Raw genomic sequence first — 13,083 nt, 5'->3', positions numbered from 1 at the left:
TGTCCCATGGTGTTTATACTTGCGTACTATTGTTTGTACAGATGAACGTGGTACCTTCAGGCGTTTGGAAATTTCTCCCAAGTATGAACCAAACTTGTGGAGGTCTAGAATTTTCTGATGTCTTGGCTGATTTCTTTTGATTTTCCATTGATGTCAACCAAAGAGGCACTGAGTTTGAAGGTAGGCCTTGAAATACATCCACAGGTACACCTCTAATTGACTCAAAGTATGTCAATTAGCCTATCAGAAGCTTCTAAAGCCATGACATAATTTTCTGGAATTTCCCAAGCTGTTTAAAGGCACAGTCAACTTAGTGTATGTAAACTTCTGACCCACTGGAATTGTGATACAGCCAATTATAAGTGAAATAGTCTGTCTGCAAACAATTGTTGGAACAATGACTTGTGTCATGCACAAAGTAGATGTCCTAACTCACTTTGTAATTTGTGGGGTGGTTGAAAAACGAGTTTTAATGGCTCCAACCTAAGTGTATCTAAACTTCCTTATTCAACACTACCATTTAAAAGTTTGTGGTCATTTCCTTGTTTTGAAAAAAAGAAAATTTAAAAAATGTGTCCATGAAAATACCATCAAATTAATCAGAAATACAGTGTAGACATTGTTAATGTTGTAAATGACTATTGTAGCTGGAAACGTCAGATTTTTTAATTGAATATCTACATAGGCGTACAGAGGCCCATTACCAGAAACCATCACTCACGCTTGAACAAACAAAACCAACTGGCACAGACAGACAGAAAACACAGCTATAACACAGAGGACAAGTGGGGAAGATGGGCGACACCTGGAGGAGGTGGTGAGAAGCACAAGGACAGGTGAAACAGATCAGGGCGTGACAACCAGAGCACCTTCTTCCAGTCATAATTTAAATGACGTTTGCTCCTGTGTTTTGGGTTCAGAAAGGGCTTTCTTCTGGCAACCCTTCCAAAGAGCCTGTGGTTGTGGAGGTGGCGTCTGATGGGGCTTTCTTCTGGCAACCCTTCCAAAGAGCCTGTGGTTGTGGAGACCCCAAGACGCCGCCAAGGCCTGCAATTCTTTCAACGTGATTCTTGGGGATTTTTGTTGCTTCTCTCACCATCCTCCTCCCTATCCTGGGGGGGGGGGGGGGGGGGGGGGGGGGGTAAGATGCATCCTCTACCCGTGAGGTTTTCAACTGTTCCATATCTTTTGAATGTTTTAAGAACTGCCAGTTCTTTTGTTTTCTTCATGGGATTGGATGACAAAGGGATATTGCATGCGTGTTACCTCAATATAGTTCCTTATAAATTAAATAAGGGGAATTTAACTCCTGGTTTAATTTTGGTAGATTTTATTTACAATAATCTGTAGGGGTGCCTTTAATTGTGAAACCATGATTTGGAGGACATTGATTTTTAATTAAATCAGTAAATTACGTTTGTTGGTTCCATTGAAACATTAATAAAGTACATTATTTCTAACATGTTGGTATTTTGAGTTTATCTCTATATTTATATTGTTTGATGATTGATTACTGTTATCTTTGTCACTTCCCACGAGCCGGGTTGTGGCAAAAACTCACACTCATTCTTATGTTTAATAAATGTATTGTATAGTGTGTGTGTGGCAGGCTTACAATGATGGCAAAAAAACAACATTTGAGAGTGTGCTGACTATGGTGCTAGAGGGGGTACAGCTGACCCTGGTGCTAGAGGGGGTACAGCTGGAGGTTGAATGTTTGAAGAGGTACGGGACTGTAAAAAGTTTGGGAACCACTGGTCTATTTATTTTATTTTATTTCACCTTTATTTAACCAGGTAGGCTAGTTGAGAACAGGTTCTCATTTGCAACTGCGACCTGGCCAAGATAAGGCATAGCAGTGTGAACAGACAACACAGAGTTACACATGGAGTAAACAATTAACAAGTCAATAACACAGTAGAAAAAAGGAAAGTCTATATATACATTGTGTGCAAAAGGCATGAGAAGGTAGGCAAATAATTACAATTATGCAGATTAACACTGGAGTGATAAATGATCAGAAGGTTATGTACAGGTAGAGATATTGGTGTGCAAAAGAGCAGAAAAATAAATAAATAAAAACAGTATGGGGATGAGGTAGGTGAAAATGGGTGGGCTATTTACCAATAGACTATGTACAGCTGCAGCGATCGGTTAGCTGCTCAGATAGCAGATGTTTGAAGTTGGTGAGGGAGATAAAGGTCTCCAACTTCAGCGATTTTTGCAATTCGTTCCAATCACAGGCAGCAGAGAACTGGAACGAAAGGCGGCCAAATGAGGTGTTGGCTTTAGGGATGATCAGTGAGATACACCTGCTGGAGCGCGTGCTACGGATGGGTGTTGCCATTGTAACCAGTGAACTGAGATAAGGCGGAGCGTTACCTAGCATGGACTTGTAGATGACCTGGAGCCAGTGGGTCTGGCGACGAATATGTAGCGAGGGCCAGCCGACTAGAGCATACAAGTCGCAGTGGTGGGTGGTATAAGGTGCTTTAGTGACAAAACGGATGGCACTGTGATAAACTGCATCCAGTTTGCTGAGTAGAGTGTTGGAAGCAATTTTGTAGATGACATCGCCGAAGTCGAGGATCGGTAGGATAGTCAGTTTTACTAGGGTAAGTTTGGCGGCGTGAGTGAAGGAGGCTTTGTTGCGGAATAGAAAGCCGACTCTTGATTTGATTTTCGATTGGAGATGTTTGATATGGGTCTGGAAGGAGAGTTTAGAGTCTAGCCAGACACCTAGGTACTTATAGATGTCCACATATTCAAGGTCGGAACCATCCAGGGTGGTGATGCTGGTCAGGCGTGCGGGTGCAGGCAGCGAACGGTTGAAAAGCATGCATTTGGTTTTACTAGCGTTTAAGAGCAGTTGGAGGCCACGGAAGGAGTGCTGTATGGCATTGAAGCTCGTTTGGAGGTTAGATAGCACAGTGTCCAAGGACGGGCCGGAAGTATATAGAATGGTGTCGTCTGCGTAGAGGTGGATCAGGGAATCGCCCGCAGCATGAGAAACATCATTGATATATACAGAGAAAAGAGTCGGCCCGAGAATTGAACCCTGTGGCACCCCCATAGAGACTGCCAGAGGACCGGACAGCATGCCCTCCGATTTGACACACTGAACTCTGTCTGCAAAGTAATTGGTGAACCAGGCAAGGCAGTCATCCGAAAAACCGAGGCTACTGAGTCTGCCGATAAGAATACGGTGATTGACAGAGTCGAAAGCCTTGGCAAGGTCTATGAAGACGGCTGCACAGTACTGTCTTTTATCGATGGCGGTTATGATATCGTTTAGTACCTTGAGCGTGGCTGAGGTACACCCGTGACCGGCTCGGAAACCAGATTGCACAGCGGAGAAGGTACGGTGGGATTCAAGATGGTCGGTGATCTGTTTGTTGACTTGGCTTTCGAAGACCTTAGATAGGCAGGGCAGGATGGATATTGGTCTGTAACAGTTTGGGTCCAGGGTGTCGCCCCCTTTGAAGAGGGGGATGACTGCGGCAGCTTTCCAATCCTTGGGGATCTCAGACGATATGAAAGAGAGGTTGAACAGGCTGGTAATAGGGGTTGCGACAATGGCGGCGGATAGTTTCAGGAATAGAGGGTCCAGATTGTCAAGCCCAGCTGATTTGTACGGGTCCAGGTTTTGCAGCTCTTTCAGAACATCTGCTATCTGGATTTGGGTAAAGGAGAACCTGGAGAGGCTTGGGCGAGTAGCTGCGGGGGGGGGGGAGCTGTTGGACGAGGTTGGAGTAGCCAGGCGGAAGGCATGGCCAGCCGTTGAGAAATGCTTGTTGAAGTTTTCGATAATCATGGATTTATCGGTGGTGACCGTGTTACCTAGCCTCAGTGCAGTGGGCAGCTGGGAGGAGGTGCTCTTGTTCTCCATGGACTTCACAGTGTCCCATAACTTTTTGGAGTTGGAGCTACAAGATGCAAACTTCTGCCTGAAGAAGTTGGCTTTAGCTTTCCTGACTGACTGTGTGTATTGGTTCCTGACTTCCCTGAACAGTTGCATATCGCGGGGACTGTTCGATGTTAGTGCAGTCCGCCACCTCTGTCTAGGTAAATGTTGCAATTCTACAGCCATTCCTAGACCTGTGACCAAAAACGAGTAGGATACCTTGTCATAACTCTGTTGTTGATTACTAGATGTTATGATACAGAGTAGGTTATCTTGTCATAACTCTGTTGTAGATTACTAGATGTTATGATACAGAGTAGGTTATCTTGTCATAACTCTGTTGTTGATTACTAGATGTTATGATACAGAGTAGGTTACCTTGTCATAACTCTGTTGTAAATTACTAGATGTTATGATACAGAGTAGGTTATCTTGTCATAACTCTGTTGTAGATTACTAGATGTTATGATACAGAGTAGGTTATCTTGGCATAACTCTGTTGTTGATTACTAGATGTTATGATACAGAGTAGGTTATCTTGTCATAACTCTGTTGTTGATTACTAGATGTTATGATACAGAGTAGGTTATCTTGTCATAACTCTGTTGTTGATTACTAGATGTTATGATACAGAGTAGATTATCTTGTCATAACTCTGTTGTTGATTACTAGATGTTATGATACAGAGTAGGTTACCTTGTCATAACTCTGTTGTTGATTACTAGATGTTATGATACAGAGTAGGTTATCTTGTCATAACTCTGTTGTAGATTACTAGATGTTATGATACAGAGTAGGTTATCTTGTCATAACTCTGTTGCAGATTACTAGATGTTATGATACAGAGTAGGTTATCTTGTCATAACTCTGTTGTTGATTACTAGATGTTATGACACAGAGTAGGTTATCTTGTCATAACTCTGTTGCAGATTACTAGATGTTATGATACAGAGTAGGTTATCTTGTCATAACTCTGTTGCAGATTACTAGATGTTATGATACAGAGTAGGTTATCTTGTCATAACTCTGTTGTTGATTACTAGATGTTATGATACAGAGTAGGTTATCTTGTCATAACTCTGTTGTTGATTACTAGATGTTATGATACAGAGTAGATTATCTTGTCATAACTCTGTTGTTGATTACTAGATGTTATGATACAGAGTAGGTTATCTTGTCATAACTCTGTTGTTGATTACTAGATGTTATGACACAGAGTAGGTTATCTTGTCATAACTCTGTTGTAGATTACTAGATGTTATGATACAGAGTAGATTATCTTGTCATAACTCTGTTGTTGATTACTAGATGTTATGATACAGAGTAGGTTATCTTGTCATAACTCTGTTGTTGATTACTAGATGTTATGACACAGAGTAGGTTATCTTGTCATAACTCTGTTGTAGATTACTAGATGTTATGATACAGAGTAGGTTATCTTGTCATAACTCTGTTGTTGATTACTAGATGTTATGATACAGAGTAGGTTATCTTGTCATAACTCTGTTGCAGATTACTAGATGTTATGATACAGAGTAGGTTATCTTGTCATAACTCTGTTGTTGATTACTAGATGTTATGATACAGAGTAGATTATCTTGTCATAACTCTGTTGTTGATTACTAGATGTTATGATACAGAGTAGGTTATCTTGTCATAACTCTGTTGTTGATTACTAGATGTTATCCCACAGAGTAGGTTATCTTGTCATAACTCTGTTGTTGATTACTAGATGTTATCCCACAGAGTAGGTTATCTTGTCATAACTCAGTTGTTGATTACTAGATGTTATGACACAGAGTAGGTTATCTTGTCATAACACTGTTGCAGATTACTAGATGTTATGATACAGAGTAGGTTATCTTGTCATAACTCTGTTGCAGATTACTAGATGTTATGATACAGAGTAGGTTATCTTGTCATAACTCTGTTGTTGATTACTAGATGTTATGATACAGAGTAGGTTATCTTGTCATAACTCTGTTGTTGATTACTAGATGTTATGATACAGAGTAGATTATCTTGTCATAACTCTGTTGTTGATTACTAGATGTTATGATACAGAGTAGGTTATCTTGTCATAACTCTGTTGTTGATTACTAGATGTTATGACACAGAGTAGGTTATCTTGTCATAACTCTGTTGTAGATTACTAGATGTTATGATACAGAGTAGATTATCTTGTCATAACTCAAATACACTACTACAGTTCACAAAATCTGCGTCATACACAACTGATCGCAAGCAGTTTTCCAGTCTGAGGCAATGTGACAGGAAACTTGTAGTAGGAACAACTAGAGCTAACACAATGCCACAGATGGTAGCAGACACTGTCGTTTCAACTGCAAGTACTACAAAACACTTGTCATCCTTATCTTAAACTTTAAAGGTGCCAAAAACGCAGCTGTTTTTTTTTTTTTAAATCCAATTCATCAAATTAGTTCTGGATAACAGTTAAGTTAAAGTGCTGTGATTGTTTTTAAAAAAAAGAAAATAAACCACAATAGCTTCTTATTAAAAAGAGAGCAATTTCTCAATCAAGACTTTTGCTCCGACTGTCTGGGAGTGGTCTGAGTTCACGGCCCAATCGGAGGGATCTATAACCTGAATACTGGCTGTTATTGGCAAGAGAGGTTTGAAACTCTCTTTGTTATTGGTCTATTAACGTATACTGCTAATGTTGTCTGTCTGGTGGTCCAAAACCCTACACATCCATAACAAGCAAGCATTTCTGGCAGCCTTCTCTAACAGCTCTCACACTTAAAGGGCATTAATCATCATTTTCACAATTTCACAGTTTTTATTATTCCAACTTCATAGTGTGGAAATATATATAAAACACAGGGAAATCACGTTTTTGACAGCACTGGGCCTTTAATAATAATTCATTTAAATAATTTGTAAAGCTGATTTCTCAAACCCAAAGGCGCTAAACACTAATTATTCTAAATCTTCGGAGAGAGTGCATAGTTAGTAATACGACTCTTATAACTCTTATCTTAAACTACATACAAAAAAGGAATAGAGATTATTTGTCTCTCTATGTCTCTCTACGTTGATAAGGCACAACAAGAGGTGAGTGCTTGCTGAGTTTTACTCAGTCAGAATGTTAGAATGTCAGTGTCACCAACAGACACACAGAGGAAAGTGGTTTAGTAAATAGGTGACACCATTTCAAATATGAGTCAGAGAAAAATCACACGTTAAAAAAATGTATGATTTGTGTCACAGCAGGACCTGTTTCCCTGCCTCCCTCCTCTACATACCCCTCAACCTTCCTCCCTCTTTCCCTCCAACCCTCCCTCAGCCTCTTTCCCTCCCTCAGCCTCCCTCCAACCCACCCTCCCTCTCTCTCTCTATACCCCTCAGCCTCCCTCCCTCTCTCTATACCCCTCAGCCTCCCTCCAACCCTCCTTCACTCCCTCAGCCTCCCTCCAACCCCCCCTCTCTCTATACCCCTCAGCCTCCTAACCTCCCTCCAACCCTCTCTCCCACCCTCTCTCTACACCCCTCAGCCTCCCTCCCTCCCTCCAAATCCACTGCCTCGTTCAATTTTTTTGGACCCCAAATCAATCAATAAATCAATCAATACCTCGTCATTGAAGGTAACAATGGCGACTCGGCGGAGAGGTGAAGTCTTAAGTAGAGAGGACAGTGCCCTCTGGAGGGCATCCTGAATACTCTACAGAAAGAGAGAGAGAGAGAGAGAGAGAGAGAGAGAGAGAGAGAGAGAGAGAGAAGCATTGACATATCATTCCTTTTAATAGAAGCCTTCTAGCATTTTACGTTTCCAGACTCTGCATTCCATCTGAAATAGACTTGTCTTTTCTTTTTAGGAGGTGGATCAGCTTTCATACTGCAAATAGATTGTGGCTCAATGTAATTGTCTGCATCATTTCCAATCCCCATATATACATTTTAAGATATATATATACAGTGGCTCCAAAATTACTGGCACCCCTGACTGGCAATACACAAACAATAATAAAAAAATATATATATAAACAATATAATTATAGAGAGAAACTCAAAATATCAAGGTGAGAAATACTGTACTGTATTAATGTTTCAATGGAACCAACAAACATCACACAATTAGTCAGAATGTTAGAATGTCAGTGTCACCAACAGACACACAGAGGAGAGTGGGTTAAGTAATTAGGTGACACCATTTCAAATAAGAGTCAGAGACAAATCATACATTAAAAAAATGTATGAATTGTGTCACAGCAGGACCTGTTTAGAGAGAGTGGTATAGAGAGAGGGAGGGAGGGAGGGAGGGAGGGAGGCTGAGGGCTATAGAGAGAGGGAGGGAGGTTGAGGGCTATAGAGAGAGGGAGGGAGGGAGGTTGAGGGCTATAGAGAGAGGGAGGGAGGCTGAGGGCTATAGAGAGAGGGAGGGAGGGAGGGAAGGAGGGAGGGAGGGAGGGAGGCTGAGGGCTATAGAGAGAGGGAGGTTATTTATCTTGTCATAACTCTGTTGTTGATTACTAGATGTTATGGTACAGAGTAGGTTATCTTGTCGTAACTCGGTTGTCGATTACTAGATTTTATGATACAGAGTAGGTTATCTTGTCATAACTGTTGTTGATTACTAGATGTTATGATACAGAGTAGGTTATCTTGTCATAACTCTGTTGTTGATTACTAGATGTTATGACACAGAGTAGGTTATCTTGTCATAACTCTGTTGTTGATTACTAGATGTTATGATACAGAGTAGGTTATCTTGTCATAACTCTGTTGTAGATTACTAGATGTTATGATACAGAGTAGGTTATCTTGTCATAACTGTTGTTGATTACTAGATGTTATGATACAGAGAAGGTTATCTTGTCATAACTCTGTTGTTGATTACTAGATGTTATGATACAGAGTAGGTTCTCTTGTCATAACTCTGTTGCAGATTACTAGATGTTATGATACAGAGTAGGTTATCTTGTCATAACTCTGTTGTTGATTACTAGATGTTATGATACAGAGTAGGTTACCTTGTCATAACTCTGTTGTTGATTACTAGATGTTATTATACAGAGTAGGTTATCTTGTCATAACTCTGTTGTTGATTACTAGATGTTATGATACAGAGTAGGTTATCTTGGCATAACTCTGTTGTCGATTACTAGATGTTATGATACAGAGTAGGTTATCTTGTCATAACTCTGTTGTTGATTACTAGATGTTATGATACAGAGTAGGTTATCTTGTCATAACTCTGTTGTAGATTACTAGATGTTATGATACAGAGTAGGTTATCTTGTCATAACTCTGTTGTTGATTACTAGATGTTATGATACAGAGTAGGTTATCTTGTCATAACTCTGTTGTTGATTACTAGATGTTATGACACAGAGTAGATTATCTTGTCATAACTCTGTTGTAGATTACTAGATGTTATGATACAGAGTAGGTTATCTTGTCATAACTCTGTTGTAGATTACTAGATGTTATGACACAGAGTAGGTTATCTTGTCATAACTCTGTTGTAGATTACTAGATGTTATGATACAGAGTAGGTTATCTTGTCATAACTCAAATACACTACTACAGTTCACAAAATCTGAGTCATACACAACTGTCCCCCAGTAGTTTTCCAGTCTGAGGCAATGTGACAGGAAACTTGTTGTTTTACCATAGTTCTAGGTAAATGTTGCAAATGCATGCGTGTTACCTCATTTATATACCCTAGCGAAACAAGAAGCGATGAAATGGCTCAATATAGTTCCTTAAGACTTAGATTCATTAAAATAAGTGGAATTAAATTCCTGGTATAATTTTGATAGATGTTTTTTACAATAATTTGTAGGGGTGAAACCCTGACTTGGAGGACATCAATTTTTAATTAAATCAGTAAATGATTTTGGTTCCATTGAAACATTAATAATGTACAGGATTTCTCACGTTTGGTATTTTGAGTTTATCTATATCATTATATTGTTTATATATTTTTTAAGTATTGTTTGTGCATTGTCAGGGGTGCCAGTAATGTTGGAGCCCACTGTGTATATTATTTTAGTGTTGTGTTGTCTCTCATCATGATGTGTGTGTTTTGTCCTGTATATTTATTTAATGGATTTTAGGAGGCCTTTTGCCTTTTGGTAGGTCATCATTGAAAATAAGAATTTGCTCTTAACTGACTTGCCTAGTTAAATAAAGGTGTAATAAAATATTTTAAAAATTATTAAACAATATACTGTATATATATATATATATATATATTATAATAAATATATTTATTATTATTTTCCCCTACCCCTACCACCCCTCCCTTAATTGGAGCAAACTAATGGACAACAACACTTCCAGTGTCACGTTCTGACCTTTATTTCCTTTGTTTTGTATTTATTTAGTATGGTCAGGGCGTGAGTTGGGGTGGGCAGTCTATGTTTGTTTTTCTATGATTTTGGGATTTCTATGTTTCGGCCTAGTATGGTTCTCAATCAGAGGTAGGTGTCATTAGTTGTCTCCGATTGAGAATCATACTTAGGTAGCCTGGGTTTCACTGTTTTTTTGTGGGTGATTGTCTATGTTAGTTGCTTGTGTCAGCACAGGTCTCATTATAGCTTCACGGTCGTTATTTCGTTTATTGTTTTTGTATAGTTTGTATTCGGTGTTCAGTGCTTTCTTTTATTAAATATTCATCATGAACACATAGCACGCTGCGCTTTGGTCCGCTTCATACGACGATCGTGACATCCAGCTTATTCATTCTATATCCATTTTACGGACAAAGTATATTTTACATTAGTTACGAGTTGTTTTTTTTGTCCCATTCTTCAGCTCCACTCAACCCCTCCCATCTATCTCTGAACACCATCCAGTCCCATTCTTCAGCTCCACTCAACCCCTCCCATCTATCTCTGAACACCATCCAGTCCCATTCTTCAGCTCCAATCAACCCCTCCCATCTATCTCTGAACACCATCCAGTCCCATCCTTCAGCTCCACTCAACCCCTCCCATCTATGTCTGAACCCCATCCAGTCCCATCCTTCAGCTCCACTCAACCCCTCCCATCTATCTCTGAACACCATCCAGTCTCATCCTTCAGCTCCACTCAACCCCTCCCATCTATGTCTGAACCCCATCCAGTCCCATCCTTCAGCTCCACTCAACCCCTCCCATCTATGTCTGAACCCCATCCAGTCCCATCCTTCAGCCCCACTCAACCCCTCCCATCTATGTCTGAACCCCATCCAGTCCCATCCTTCAGCTCCACTCAACCCCTCCCATCTATGTCTGAACCCCATCCAGTCCCATCCTTCAGCTCCACTCAACCCCTCCCATCTATCTCTGAACACCATCCAGTTCAGATGTCTATTTGCCATAGATTTTATCAACTGTGCTGTGATGTTTCACCTATATACCTATATAAAGTACACCGTATATTTTACATTGGTTATCTTGTTTATTTTAAATGTTTTGTCCCACCGTTCAGCTCCTTTAGTAGACCCTCAGTATCCAGTCTGAAGAACACTGGGACAAACATACATACCTGTAGTCGGGAGACGTAGGTTGCTGACCTCATAGGATTCCCTGGGGTGACCTGGGAAGAAAATATAGATGCAGTGGGATTGAGGTACAGCCATAGTTTGTAGACGGACAGGTTGAGGTACAGCCGTAGCTTGTAGACAGACAGACAGACAGACAGACAGACAGACAGACAGACAGACAGACAGACAGACAGACAGACAGACAGACAGACAGACAGACAGACAACACACCTCAGAGGTGACACTCATGCTCCCAGATATATCAACACAGAAGACCACCATGACATCCTCCAGGTTTTCGTAGTCCTGGTCTGTCTGACGGAGGAGGTAGATCACATCTCTCCCTCTAGGAGCCCCTCTAACCCTGGGGCCCACCTTGGAACCAGGACCTGAAGTAGACAGGGTGTTCTGGAGACCACAGAACTCACACAGCCACACCTAGAGAGAGAGAGATAGAGAGAGAGATGTGTTCCAGGTGTGAGACAATGCTGCAGTTTGAGTCTAAACCTTTTCAACAGAGAGAGAGAGAGTAAACTCACAGCAGTTTCCTGTGTGTTCTGTACAGAACTCAGGGAGGACAGGGCAGCACTACATCTCCCACAGTGCATCACGGGACACTGAGTGGTCTGGATTCCAGATGCTGTGGAGGAGAGGGAGAGAGAATGATGGTGTGTGCAGTGGAGGCTGCTTAGGAGAGGGCGGCTCATAATAATGGCTGGTGTGTTTTATTCCATTCCATTGACTCCATGCCCGGCATAATTATGAGCCGTCCTCCCCTCAGTAGACTCCTCTGTGTGTGTGTGTGTGTGTATGTGACCAACCATACACTCACCTCTACTGATATCTACGAGTCGTCCAACACTGAGAGAGAGAACATTAACATTAGCCTTCAATCTGATGCTCTGCTCTCCTCGGCCTTCCGCACCTGAGAACACACACACACACACACACACACACACACACACACCACACACACACACACACACACACACACACACACACACACACACACACACACATTGATGAGACCCAGATACGTAACAACCATCACAGTAATAACCACTGAACCACACATACACCCGCTATAGCCTACAGTACATCTTACCCCAGCCAACAACTTGGGCTGTATTCAGAAACAAAAGCATGTGGAATCAAACCAAATACTCACCTCGGGCTGGTAGGGGGGGAGGCAGAGAGGAAAGAGGGGGAGGTGGGGGAGGCAGAGAGGTGCATTGTGGGTACTCCTGAGACTCAAAACGTCGAGGGGGCAAAGGTGGGGGCACTAGTCCTGGCTCTGAAGAAAGGAGGAAACAAACATCACCATCATCAATATTATTGATGTTGTTCTGTCCTGGAGCTGTTCTTGTCTATTAATGTTCTGTATTATGTCATGTTTCATGTTTTGTGTGTGGACTGCAGGAAGAATAGCCGAGGCTCTCACAACAGCTAACGGGGATCCTAATAAAATACCCTAAAATACCAAATATCATCACCATCAATATCAATATTATTATCAATATCATCAATAGTATCATCATCAATAATATCAATAGTATCAATAGTATTATCATCAATATCATCAATAGTATCATCATCAATATCATCAATATTATCAATAGTATTATCATCAATATCATCAATAGTATCAATAGTATCATCATCAATACCATCAATATTATCAATAGTA

At 40.9% G+C, this 13,083-nt stretch overlaps 1 protein-coding gene across 2 annotated transcripts in view; it reads right to left on the bottom strand.

Annotated features, from left to right (window-relative positions):
* si:dkey-9k7.3 (circularly permutated Ras protein 1) overlaps positions 1–13,083 on the bottom strand; it is a 43,634-nt gene that overhangs the window by 25,759 nt on the left and 4,792 nt on the right. For both annotated transcript variants that reach the window (XM_036958309.1, XM_036958310.1), the window contains exons 3-8: positions 12,565–12,690; positions 12,229–12,321; positions 11,936–12,036; positions 11,628–11,834; positions 11,399–11,449; positions 7,497–7,586 (exon numbers count right to left, since the gene is read on the bottom strand). In XM_036958309.1, coding sequence (XP_036814204.1) covers positions 7,497–7,586; positions 11,399–11,449; positions 11,628–11,834; positions 11,936–12,036; positions 12,229–12,321; positions 12,565–12,690 — 668 coding nt within the window. The remainder of the gene's footprint in view (positions 1–7,496; positions 7,587–11,398; positions 11,450–11,627; positions 11,835–11,935; positions 12,037–12,228; positions 12,322–12,564; positions 12,691–13,083) is intronic.

Source organism: Oncorhynchus mykiss, chromosome 21, assembly GCF_013265735.2.
Source record: "Oncorhynchus mykiss isolate Arlee chromosome 21, USDA_OmykA_1.1, whole genome shotgun sequence".
Taxonomy (NCBI): Eukaryota; Metazoa; Chordata; class Actinopteri; order Salmoniformes; family Salmonidae; genus Oncorhynchus; species Oncorhynchus mykiss.
The sequence above is the reverse complement of the archived record's forward strand: the minus strand, read 5'-3'. Positions and strand labels throughout refer to the sequence as shown.